The 13,470-nt window shown below is 43.3% G+C and overlaps 1 protein-coding gene across 2 annotated transcripts in view; it reads right to left on the reverse strand.

The window, feature by feature from the left end:
- The window catches only part of kdrl (kinase insert domain receptor like), a 509,442-nt gene that overhangs the window by 409,143 nt on the left and 86,829 nt on the right, over positions 1-13,470 (reverse strand). For both annotated transcript variants that reach the window (XR_013497644.1, XM_078211338.1), the window contains exons 8-9: positions 12,439-12,556; positions 3,054-3,223 (exon numbers count right to left, since the gene is read on the reverse strand). Coding sequence is in view for 1 of the 2 variants with exons in the window: in XM_078211338.1 (XP_078067464.1) it covers positions 3,054-3,223; positions 12,439-12,556 (288 nt within the window). In the remaining variant the exon portion in view is untranslated. The remainder of the gene's footprint in view (positions 1-3,053; positions 3,224-12,438; positions 12,557-13,470) is intronic.

Here is a 13,470-nt window from a genome sequence, read left to right on the forward strand (position 1 = left end):
CCATTGCTATAGTGTGAAGATCAAATAAACATCAACTTTCAACTCTGGAGTGTTACCGTCCTTCATCTTGTTTTCTTCTCTCCCCCTGTTCTTCCTATGTGGACTGCCGCTGTGGCAATTTGACAAGTCTACCAGAACAGTTCCCCTTCTCCTTTGGATTGACTGGATGTTTGAATCCTGTAGCTTCTCCCTCAGACTTTGCTGAGCAGGAAGTGAATTTGTAGATGACTCAGGTTAATGGGCCGGATTTTTCACCCTTGCTCGTCCCAAAACTGTAAAAGCCCGCCCGAGGTCAACGGACCTTCCAGTTGTCCATCCCTCACCCACTCCAATTCCCGTGGCGGGCAGGGCAATAAAACTCTGGCCCACCAGTCAGATTGTCATCTGGACTTGTCATTTAGATTGGGTAGATGCCTACTTCCATGGGGTAGGAGGTTGTTCCTGTATGGCAACCAATGCATGTCTGTTCCCTATAAACGTACCATGCTCTATTTGGATGAAATATGATGAAGGATATGGTGCCTTTTCAACTAATTGTCCATAGCAAGCTTGGTTTTAATTCCAAACTGGCTTTCCTTGTTGTAGCTCTGGCCTGCCTTGTTGATGTCTGGCATTGTTCCACACCTGGCTAGAATGATTCTCATCCTCTTTCTCTTTCACTTTATCCAAGTCATCAACTTGTACTTGCAATGTGAGCATGTGAGTGAGAGTAGGGAGTTGAGTCTCAATCTTCTTCCCACAATGAGTTCACATGGCATTAGACCATTTTGGAGTGGACAATGATCCAAGTTGGATGTCATTGTTCATTTAAAGCAATGCTTTCATTGTACCCACTCCTCTTTCAGCTTCACCTGAGGATTTCCTGGGGCGCTACTGGTATGGACAACTCCATATGATGCTGTGAATGCTTCAAAATATTCATTGGCAAACTGCTGTCCATTGTCTGACAAGGTCTGGGTTTCCATGTGTTGCAAATATCTCCTTCAGTGACATAATTACTGTGCCTGAAGCGTGACCCAGCAATTCTCTGGAGTAATAATCTACAATGATCAAGAACTTCTTACCTCTGTGTCGAAGAAGTCCATCCCAATCCCATGGTCATGATGGGAAGGAAGAGGACATTAATGGTTCTTGTCTCCTGATGATGAGTAGCGCAAGCAATCATTTGATATCTTTTCCAGCAACCTTTCTCTAACCACAGTTCAGCATCAGAAAGAACTCCCACTGCACCAGAGCTTAACTTAAAGTGTATCCTGTTTTCCTCCATGAGGATATCAACACTCCAGTAGCTTCTGCTTGGTTCCTGGATCTCTCCAAGGAAAGGCACCTCAATATCATGCACATTTTCTACTTCATCCACCTTGCCATCTCTCATAGATGTACCTTTGGGCTTTGACTATGGGACCATCACTGAGCACCAACTTGCTAGTTTTGTTACAGGTGGAATAACCCATTGGTTCAACATAGAGTCAATTTCCTTCTTACCTTAGTGTGTACTCTGTACAGCCTTCATGTCATAGCACAGATGTTGATAGTGGCCCATATATCTGCATAAATGGTGTTTGGTGTCTTTGGCAGGGCAGTTTTCACATTTGTGTTTTCCCTTTGCCACACCAATTATAGTTCGCTTGTGTTATTGATGGATGCTCTGCCTGTCTCCCTTGCTTTTTTTACAAAAGCTTTTCCTTTGTTATATTTGACTTCCTTTACTGAGTCCTTTACTTTTGAGAGAGGGCTCTCCCTGTCACTTTGAATCACAAATTGATTCTGTTTCTTGACCTCTGCTTGTCTGCTCAGTTGGACTGCCCTTGCTAAGGTTATATAATTTCTTGACTACACATGGTCCAACAATGTACCATCCAACACGCCCATGACGATTCTGTCTCTGATCAGTTCATCTTTTGAGCTGCCGCATGCATAATCTTCTACAAGTCTATACAGGTCACTAATGAATGCTACAACACTTTCCCCATGGCAGGGGGTACATTGTTAAATTAGCCCACTGAGCAATGAGATTCTTTCTCAGATTGAAGTAGGTATCAATTGTTTTGATTGTTTCATTGATACCCTGCATGACAAAGATATCATCTGCGCAGTCACCCATCACATATAACAGCATACTGACCAGATCACTGCTTGCCTTTGCAGCAAGACATGATGTGGTGTGAAACCTGGCAAATCCCTGCTACCATTTCGGTAATGCTTCTGCATGGTTGAGATCTGCCACATTTTCAAAGCCTTCAAGTAATGGTTAAGATTTCTCTCTCTCATTATTTTTCGTGCATTATCATGGTAGACACAATATTCGTGGTATTGTTAGACTGATACAAATACTTAATGACTCTGCAGATGTCACTTATGAATGCAACAACAATGGGATGGCACAATGGCACAGTGGTTGGCACTGCTGCCTCACAGCACCAGAGACCCGGGTTTGATTCCCGGCTTTGGTTACTGTGTGGAATTTGCACATTCTCCCCGGGTCTGGTGTGCTGGTTAGGTTGATTTTTCATGCTCAATTGTCCCTTATTATCAGGGGGACTAGCTAGGGTAAATGCATGGGGTTGTGGGGATCGGGTCTGGGTGGGATTGTGGTTGGTGCAGACTTGATGGGCTGAATGGCCTCCTTCTGCACTGTAGGATTCTATGATTCTATGTGTATGAAACAATGGGTGGGATTTTCCTGTCCCACCCGCCACGGGGATTGTAGCGGGTGGGTCAGGACCATTCAAAGGCCCATTGATCTCGAACGGCACTTTCTGATTTTGGGGTGAGTGCTGTCGGAAAATGCCCCAAAGTCTTTATTGGAGCACATCTTACAGCTGTGACTTCCATCTTCCACAAGGCTGTACGAAAGACCAAATCATGTGAAATTGCAACAGTTCCAGTGATGATGCACATAGTATATGATTAACATAATAAATGACCGGAATTAACCCAGTAATAACCTAAAATCCAATATAACACATTACCCTGCTATTTGTAGCACTTGCTAGTTAATACTGTTTTAATATTATGCGCCGTTAAACATGAATGGATTACGATGGACTTACCGAGCACTCTTAGTGTAATGGTGAGGTTCTTCTGCAGGTTATGCAGCTTGTTGGTTAGTGAAATAGTATAATTCCCTTCATCATCCTTTGACACATGCATGATTTTTAATGCATAGTGGTTTTGGATATAGCAAGTCTGATTCTGTGTAATGGGTTTTCCGTTTTTGTACCTGTTACACAAAAACCACAGTTTAGATGCATTAAATAAAGATTGGCATTCCTTGCGTATTTTATCCCAATTGTAACCTTTAATATTTGCACTCTAACTTTAACCTACTTAATTGGCTCAGTTGATAATGTTTGCACTTCTGAATCAGAAGTTCATATCTCAGGATCTGAGCTTTCTATTTACGCTGACAGTCCTGTGCAATGTAGACAGAGTGCTGCATAGTTAACGGGTGCCTTCCTTCAGATAAGATGTTACATGAATGTTTTGTTGATGGGTCATCTGAATGTAAATAATCTAACAGCACAATTGAAGAACAGTGCAGTCTCTCATAGTTCTGGCTAACATTCTTCATCACCAGAAGCAATTGTTTTTTTATTCATTTGTGAGACATGGTCATCGTTGGCTGGCCAGCATTTATTGCCCATCCCTAATTGCCCTTGAACTGAACGGCTTGCGAGGCCATTTCAGAGGGCAGTTGAGAATCAACCACATTGCTGTGGCTCTGGAGTCATATGTAGACCAGATCAGGTAAGGTAAGATCAGGTAAGCCCATTTCCTTCCCTAAAGGACGTTAGTGATGGGTTTTCCTGACAATCGACAATGGTGTCACAGTCATCAGTACATTCTTAATTCCAGATATTTTTTATTGAATTCAAATTCCACCATCTGCTGTGGCAGGATTCGAACCCCGGATCCCCAGAACATTAGTTGACTTTCTGGATTAATAGTCTAGTGATAATACCACGAGGCCATTTCTTTGCCAATTGATTACTGCGGAATTATTGATTACTTGTGGAATACTCATATGCACAATATGGTTGCTACACTTGCCTACGATAGCAGCTTTTGTAAGGTCATTCATTGTGTATATATGAAATGTTTTAAAGAGCTTGCAAATGATATGCAACGCAGCATGAAATTATTATTCTTTCTTTATTTTCACCTTCAAGTGGAACAAAACCCATGGTAGAGTGCTGGTTCATAAGCTTTGGATTGCTGGCTGCAGTTAATGTTTTTCTATTACATTTTTCTTCATCTCTCATATGCATCAAGCTGCATTCAGGCAACGGTTACTATGGTTATCAGAAAGAAGGGCTGAAGATATTCAGGCGTAATAGTTAGCCTGGCTAATCATCAAGAGCCCAGATTTATATCTGTGCTGTACTGCTTGAGTTGCTCCATTCATCCAGGGATGGGGTGAACTATTAGGATCAAAGTTCCTGTTTCCCAGCCCTGCTTAAGACTTAGAGTTTCTGCTCAATTGCTCCTGTAAGACCGAGTGGTCGCGTGGGAATGTGATGATGCGGCGACATAAGATGTCACGTGGCGGGATCACAGGAGTTGTCCCCGGGAGCACGGGAGTTGTCCCCGGGAGCATGGGAAGTTGAGGAACGGATATGTAAGGAAATTCTGGACAGGTGCTGAAAAAATAGGGTTGTTGCAGTGGGAGACTTTAATTTCCCTTGTATAGACTGGAAATCGCTTAGAGCTGGGGGCCTGGACAGGGAAGAATTTATAAAATGCATGCAGGAAGGTTCTTTGGAACAATATGTTGACAGTCCAACTAGAGAGGGGGCTATACTGGACCTAGTACTGGGGAATGAGCCCAGTCAGGTCATCAAAGTTTCAGTAGGGGAACATGCGGCAAATAGTGACCACAATTCTGTAAACTTTAGGATAGTAATGGAAAAAGATGAGTGTTGTCCTTCCTATGGGTAAGGTGCTGAATTGGAGGAAGGCTAACTACAGCGGATTATGCAGGATTTGGTGGCTGTTGATTGGGAGAGGCTGTTCAAGGGTAAATCCACATCTGGCATGTGGGAGTCTTTAAGGAGCAGTTGATAGGACTGCAGGACAGGCATGTGCCTGTAAAGAGGAAGGATAGGAAAGGTAGGATTCGGGAGCCGTGGATAACCAGTGAAATTGTGGGTCTAATCAAAAAGAAAAATGAGGCATACATGAGGTCCAGGCAGCTAAAAACAGATGGAACACTGGAGGAATACAGAGAAAGTAGAAAAGAACTCAAATGGGGAGTTAGAAGGGTAAAAAGGGGTCACGAAACGTCCTTGGCAGACAGAATTAAGGAGAATGCTAAGGCATTTTATACATACGTTAGGAACAAGAGGGTTGTTAGGGAAAGAATCGGACCTCTCAGGGACAAAGGAGGGGAATTATGCTTCGAACCAAAGGAAGTAGGAGAGATCCTAAACGAATACTTTGCATCAGTATTCACAAAGGAGAGGGACATGTTGACTGGTAGTATCTCAGAGAGATGTGTTGACTCGTTAGAAAAAATCTCAATTACAAGGGAGGAAGTGTTAGGTTTTTTAGGAAACATTAAGACAGATAAATCCCCAGGGCCAGATGGCATCTATCCTAGACTCCTCAGGGAGGCAAGAGATGAAATTGCTGGGCCTCTAACAGAAATCTTTGTCTCTTCACTGGACACAGGTGAGGTCCCAGAGGATTGGAGGATAGCAAATGTGATCCCGTTATTTAAGAAGGGTAGCAAGGATAACCCGGGTAATTATAGGCCAGTGAGCTTGACGTCCGTGGCAGGGAAATTGTTGGAGAAGATTCTTAGAGATAGGAAATATGTGCATTTAGAACTGAATAATCTCATTAGCGATAGACAGCATGGTTTTGTACGAGGGAGGTCATGCCTCACAAATTTGGTTGAGTTTTTTGAGGAGGTGACAAAAACGATTGACGAGGGGAGGGCCGTGGATGTCGTCTATATGGATTTTAGTAAAGCGTTTGACAAGGTCCCTCATGGCAGGCTGGTGCAAAAGGTTAAATCTCACGGGATAAAAGGTGAGCTAGCTAGATGGGTGGAGAACTGGCTTAGCCATAGAAGACAGAGGGTAACAGTGGAGGGGTCTTTTTCCGGTTGGAGGTCTGTGACTAGTGGTGTTCCGCAGGGCTCTGTACTCGGACCTCTGCTGTTTGTGATATATATAAATGATTTGGAGGAAGATGTAACTCAGTAAGTTTGTGGACGACACAAAGATTGCTGAAGTTGCGGATAGTGATGAACATTGTCAGAGAATACAGCAGGATATAGATAGGCTGGAACATTGGGCGGAGAAATGGCAGATGGAATTTAATCCAGATAAATGCGAAGTGATGCATTTTGGTAGAACAAATGTAAGGGGGAGCTATACAATAAATGGCAGAACCATCAGGAGTATAGACACACAGAGGGACTAGGGTGTACAAGTCCACAGATCCTTAAAGGTGGCAGCACAGGTGGAGAGGGTGGTGAAGAAGGCATATGACATGCTTGCCTTTATTGGACGGGGCATAGAATATAAAAGTTGGCATATGATGTTGCAGCTGTATAGAACGTTGGTTAGGCCACATTTGGAATACTGTGTCCAGTTCTGGTCGCCACACTACCAGAAGGACGTGGAGGCTTTGGAGAGAGTACAGAAAAGGTTTACCAGGATGTTGCCTGGTATGGAGGGTCTTAGCTATGAGGAGAGATTGGGTAAACTGGGGTTGTTCTCCCTGGAAAGACGGAGGATGAGGGGGGCGACCTAATAGAGGTGTATTATAGGGTGAACAGTGGGAAGCTTTTTCCCAGGTCGGAGGTGATGAACACAAGGGGTCACGGGTTCAAGGTGAGGGGGGCAAGGTTCAACACAGATGTCAGGGGGACGTATTTTACACAGAGGGTGGTGGGGGCCTGGAATGCACTGCCAAGCAAGGTGGTTGAAGCGGACACGCTGGGATCGTTTAAGACTTATCTAGATAGCCACATGAACAGACTGGGAATAGAGGGATACAAACGAATGGTCTAGTTGGGCATATGAGCGGCGCAGGCTTGGAGGGCCGAAGGGCCTGTTCCTGTGCTGTATTGTTCTTTGTTCTTTGTTCACGGGAGTTGTCCCCGGGAGCATGGGAGTTGTCCCCGGGAGCATGAGCAGAATTTATGTGTTGAAGCAGCTGCTAATGAGTGAATAAAATATTCTTTGTTGAAAGTCCTTGCTGTCAGTGATCTGGAAACCCAACAACATCTACATCTCTTCTTTTTCCAAAGCCCTATGCTTCATTTTGACATAACCAGTGCAAAACGATAGTGGAATTTTGAGTGCAAGTTCCATTCAACTTGAGGACCATTTGCACTAGTTTTAAAAACATTGTGGTAGAAATAGAGCCCACCCACAAAACTGGAAATCCCTCCAAAGTGAATTAACCATCATTTGCCGTTTCCGCTAACTACAATCATTTGCATGTCTTTGATGAGGCTCCAAGTATTAAGCAGGATCATTTGGGCACAAAGACACTAATGGGAAGGCTTGTGGCCCGGTGGTAGCATCCCTGTCTCTAGACCAGAGGATCCAGCTTCAATTCCAATGCTCAGGTTTGTTGGCCATGAAAGGAGCGTTCATAATAAGGTTCAGTGAGCTGATAATCAGCTCGGGAATCCTTCCACCATTTCCCCAATATTCTCCAAATGGGGAAAAAAGATTGAGTTTGAGGACACGCTTAAAAAAAAGATGCAAGTAGGTAGGTTTTGAATGGCTTCTATTGTTCTGTTAACTTACCAATAAACTGAATATTGTACTGCAATATAACTAGGAAATAATGTTGTAATTTTCAAAGAAGTAATTTAAAATGGAGTTACTCAGTTGTAGACTTGATTTACCTTTATTTCCTTGTTATGGAGCTAACAGTTGAACCAAGCTGATACACAGCTTTAAGAGGTATTATTTTATTTAAGTATTTATTACTGGTACATGGCTATGTTTTTCTTACAATCGTTGCCAGGAAAATAAATTAAATATTTTCTGGGATACTTTGGTATTAATCTTATCTTTGGTATTAATTTAGTATATAAAATGGTAGCAGGAATGGGAGTACCAAGTTATGGAAACTGCAGATACTGTATAATTCTTTAAAGGAATTATTGAAATATCTAAAGTATGGCATTTTTTGTTTTATCAACTGATATGGTTTTATTTTTGATTTTCAAAGCTAGTGTACTTAACTCTAATGTCTACTTGTAGTCAGGAAATTGACTTCAAATAGCAATTTCCTTAGGTAGGTTTTACCTAACGTGCTAGTCTCAACGATTTAGAATAATTGTGGGCATAATTGTTCCTTGCAACAGTAATAACCTCTTGCTTAAAAGTGCACTACAAAGAGGTAGGGAAATCATGCTGTAGCACATGTCCTGCTTATATTTGCGTATGTTCATCCTGTACAAAGTGGCTATCCCCCCCATGTATAAAATGACCTAAACACACTGCAACCCTGACATGGGATGCAATTGTCCACCAGTGAAAGTGCAGCAGAGATGAACTCTCACCACCTGACTGATGGTAAACCCACAGGCACTGGCTGGGATTCTCCGACCTCATCTGTGGCTGGGATTCTCCAGACCCACTGCTGTGTATAGAGACTTGGTTGAGCACCAAATTCTCTGCTTCTCACTGGTGGCGGGGCGTACGAGACTGGAGAATTCCGGCCATCATCCTGCAATTGTGAGGCTAGTTATTTGTGGTATGGCTGCTTTGAGCTTACAAAGGTATTTCAGTTGTCTGCTGGATGGCAGAGGAGCATTGACAAATATCAACCCAACACTGTGGCACCAAAATCCATAAAAGGCTGACATAAAGGATGATGTTAGGGGAGGTTTTGCTTCTTAGGCACTGACCTGGAGACATATCAAAAGATAATTGACTACTGATCTATTCCTCCTCTATCACAGGAGCTTCTGAAGCCTTTTTTTCTTGATCTCAGCAGGCTGTATATGAGCTGGCTGAGCCTTTAAAAGGATAGGATGGGAAGAAACTTCTGATATGGGATAGTTCAAAGGCAAATTTTAATGGGATATTACAAATGAGGCCGGAACCTGACTTAAATGACTTACACCTCAAATTCTTTGCCTATTTGGGCAGAAATAATCCTTGCCACCTTCTTGGGCCTTAGGTGACTTGAGGTTTGCTCCCCTGTCTTTCAGATGGCATGAAAAAATAAGGCAATAATCTGATCCTAATTGGTGTCCAGTGATTGTCGCTTGAACGTGCTGGTGTGTGGATGCCAAGTGATTGCCTGATCGGGGTAAACTGTTACACTTTCCACAGTTAATTAATCTGCTGACAAATCATTATCAGCTCCCACATGCTAATACTGCCAGACAGCTCTGGACACTTGAGTCAATACCTCAAGGAAAGGAGTGGGAAAAGCTGAAAAAGATGAACCACTGCTTCCATTATAACACAGAATAATTGATAGAGAGGCCAAGAGGTGGCATGATAGCTTCAGTAGCAGTGTTGCTTTAATTTCAATCAGGTGTTCCTGGTTTATGATTTCAGGACATTTTGAATGAGTGCTTTTTAACAGTGATCAGCCTGAACACACTGGATAAAGAGCAACTTGTTAATGGTACACAATAGTAATCCTGGCAGAAGGAGGAATTTAAAGTACACATATAATTTTCCAATCACAAAGTTATTCTGATCAGATATGTGTACTAATTCCCCTGCTTAACAGAATCACATACGAAAGGTTCTAGATTCCCCAGCCAGGGGAAGCGCTTTCTCAGCATCTATCCTGTCAAGCCCCTATGTTTAAATCAGATCACCTATCATTCTTCTAAACTACAGGGAATAAAGGCCTAGTCTAGTCAATATCTCCTTGTAAGACATCCGAGGAAATAGTCAAGTGAACCTTCATTGCAATCCGTCAAGGGAAATTACATCATTTCTTGGGTAAGAAGATCAAAACTGCACAAAGTACTTCAGGTGTGGACCGATGAATGTCCTGTACACTTAGAGTTAGGCTTCTTTACTTAGAGGCTGGAATTTTCCAGTCGTTCGCGCCAGCGGGATTCTCTAGCCTTACTGGCAGTGCACCTTCACCTGCGGGTTTCAATGGGAAATCCCGTTGACAGTTGTGGGACCAAAGAATCCCACCATCAACGAGTCTCCTACCATCAAGGAACATGAAGCTGGGAGGCGAGAGAACCCTGCCCATGGACTCCAATGCCCTTGTAACAAACACTAATGTATCACTTGCCTTTCAAATTGCATGTTAACTTACTATGATTTATGTACGAGGACGTGCAGGTTCCACTGAATGCAAACATTTTCCATTCAAAGATTTTCTGCTTTATTTTCCCTACCAAACTTCACTGTTTTACACAATGGAGCGAATCTTACTGTCCCACCCGCCTCAGGAATCGGAGCAGGCAAGGGACGCACCATGGAAAGGTCCGTTGATCTCGGGCGGGATTTTCTGGGTTCGGGGCGAGCGAGTCCAGAAACTCCCATCCAATGTATTCCATTTGCCCCATTCAACTGGCTAATTTCTTCTACAATTATTTGCACTCCTCTCATTGCTTACTTTACAAGCAAACTTGTATGTGTTACATTCAGTGCTCTCATCTAAGTCTTTGCCACAGATTATAAATAGCTGAGGCTGACGTGTTGGTTTAATTTTGGGAAGCAAGGTTTGCTGGCAAGGTCAGCATTTGTTGCCTGTCCTCAGTTGCCCTTGAGAATGAGATGGCACGTTGCCTTCTGGAACTGCAGAAGTCCATCTGGTGTAGGCGCACCCATTTTACTGTTAGGAAGACAGTTCCAGGTTTTTGATCCAGTGACAGTGAAGGAATGGTGATACAATTGCAAGTCAGGATGGTGTGTGGCTTGGAGGGGAACTTGCAAGTAGATTGTTCCCATGCATCTGTTACCCTTGTCCTTTTAGATGGTAGAGGTCGGTGGGGTGGACGGGAGGGGGTACCGCAGCGGCTTATGGCTTATTCCCCTCGTAGAAATGTTAGTCAAATACATTGAGGGTGACTTTAATGAGAAGAGTGTGGGATTTCTGACCTTCAGGGTTAGCAAGTCCAACCCTCAAGAGATACTGGCCAATCTGATTGGCTGGCAGTTGAGTAATCACAGCGGTGTCAGAACCAAATAATGTCTGCTGCTGGAGCTACAAGCAAGTGCCAAGAAGTAACATGAATGCTCGATTAAGGTAAGGGTCACTGTTCTTTTGAGCAGGGAAGATTCAGGGACCCTGGGGAGGGAGGAGTGGGGCGGGGGGTGGGGGGGGGGGGGGGGGTGGGTGGGAGTGAGATGGAATTCAGCTTTTGGAGGCCAGGGGGAGGCAAAATTTGGGGCATCATCTACAGGCAAATGCCCCAGATATGCCAGGGCACCTGAATAAAGCAGGTTAAACCCTCTATCTTCCCATCTAATTGGCTAATTAAGGACCTCAATAGGCCTAAGAATGGGTAGGTTGTCGCTGACCACTATTATTATGGGCAACAGCTTGGAGTGGGCTAGCCACCAGTGAGCACAAACACACCTGGTAAGGACTATAAAATCCCACACCCCCCCTACCCCCACCCCCGGAGAGTTTGTGAAAAACGTTAATAACATTTTAGCTGGTTTTAGCTCTGAATCCTATGAAATCTTTTGAACATTACAGGAAACATGGATCCTCGCAATCAAGTATGGTGAACTGAAACTTTGGATAATTTCAATCAGTATAACAGATTATCAACACTAAACTTCAGTACTTTTGAGACGTTGATCTTCTATGTTGCAATGCAACTCACTCATAAACTGCCATGTCTCATCGAGCACCAGACATGGTAACACTTAAGTTGTGAAGTTTAAATAGAAAACAGTGGTAAATTGACCAATTGGTTTAGGACTAAACTGATCGGGCAGTTCAGCAGTTCAAACACTACCCTGTGCCAAATTTGCAACTTCTAGCCAGGAGATGAGTAAATGTCCTCAACAACTTTTGCTTGGCAGTCAAAAGGACATCCAGCATCTCATTATTATCCAATGGTTCCAGATGGAATGTGCATGGCTAGAGAATTGGTGGCTACAGGTGATTGGGATAAATTTTCTGGTCCTGCATATCGCAGGAATCGTCGTGGGCGGGACGGAAAATTTGGCGGACCATTTAAAGGTCCTTTGACCTTGGGTGGGAATTTCTGGTCTTGGGTTGTGTGCGGTCGGAAACCGCCTGACCCTACTCTCCTTCTGTGAATAGACTGTTGATCCATGCTATCTGGATTTAAGCAGCAAGGACAGTCATTTGGCAAAAGATACCATTGAGAAACTACATGCCAGTATGTCTTCGCCTATTGGAAAATATGAGAGAATAAAAAAAACAATAAAAAAAGACTTTCAAATCAATAAGTTCATTAGAAAGTGGAATTTGTAGATGAATCAAAATGATGGATGTTACCAGAACACTTCTGGAGTTGGGAACGCATTCACTTTCACAGCTAGTTTCACAGGCTTTCCTCCAGCTATAGCGTACAGAGGGCTCTGAATTTTGAAACCTCCTTCAATAAAGGGCTTATCTGAAATTGGAAGAGAAAAAATATCACTGTTAGCAGACTAGTGCCAGTTAGGTGCATTGGCTATTCTAAATTCCTCTCAGTGTATCCAAACAGGTGTCAGGGTATGGCGACTGGGGGATTTTCACAGTAACTTCATTGCAGTGTTAATGTAAGCCTATTTGTGACACTAATAAGTAAAGTAAAAATAAAAACAAAATAAAAATTATGAGGCAGCATGTCGAATAAACAAAGTTTAGGCTGGCTGAAAGCAGCTGAACTGTGGCAGCTGTGAGGTGGAACTGAAGCCGTCATGCCACGGTTTCTGTTGATGTTACATTGGATGGCCAGAAAACCCTCATAGAAATTCCAGGGGTTTGCATCTGGTTTCACAGTAATTTGACCATGCTCGCCACTTTTGTTGCTTTCAGGAATGTATTTTAAAGCAGCTTTAACGCACAGCTTAAAAAGTGTCGTAAGGAACTGAACCTTGGCACACTTCATCGGGTTTTTTCCAGAAGTCATCCTATGTGTTACACGTTGGCAGTGAAAGTGACATACGTATGTCAAACCAGCAGAAAGTTCTACACCTCTGTTATTTTATTCAGCACCACATTTGCAAAAAAGAGCTTCTTGTTTCTCTCACCGCGGGTGCTGCCAGATTTGCTGACAATTTTCAGCCACTTTTGTTTTTATTGCAATGAATTGAAGCTGCTTCAGAATGTGGATGTCACTGACAGTAGAGATGAGTCTGCCATGTGGAGGGAAGTGGTCCCCAACTGATAAGGCAACCTTAAGTTATACATTCCAGGTAGTAAATGAACACAATAGGTGAATTCTCCAGCTGTTCAGGGCAACGGGATCTTCTGGACCTACCGATGGCACATGCCTGCTGTGGGTTTCCAACTGTGGGCTGCAGTCAATGGGAAATCCCATTT

The sequence above is a fragment of the Mustelus asterias genome, chromosome 4 (assembly GCF_964213995.1).
Source record: "Mustelus asterias chromosome 4, sMusAst1.hap1.1, whole genome shotgun sequence".
Lineage (NCBI taxonomy): Eukaryota > Metazoa > Chordata > Chondrichthyes > Carcharhiniformes > Triakidae > Mustelus > Mustelus asterias.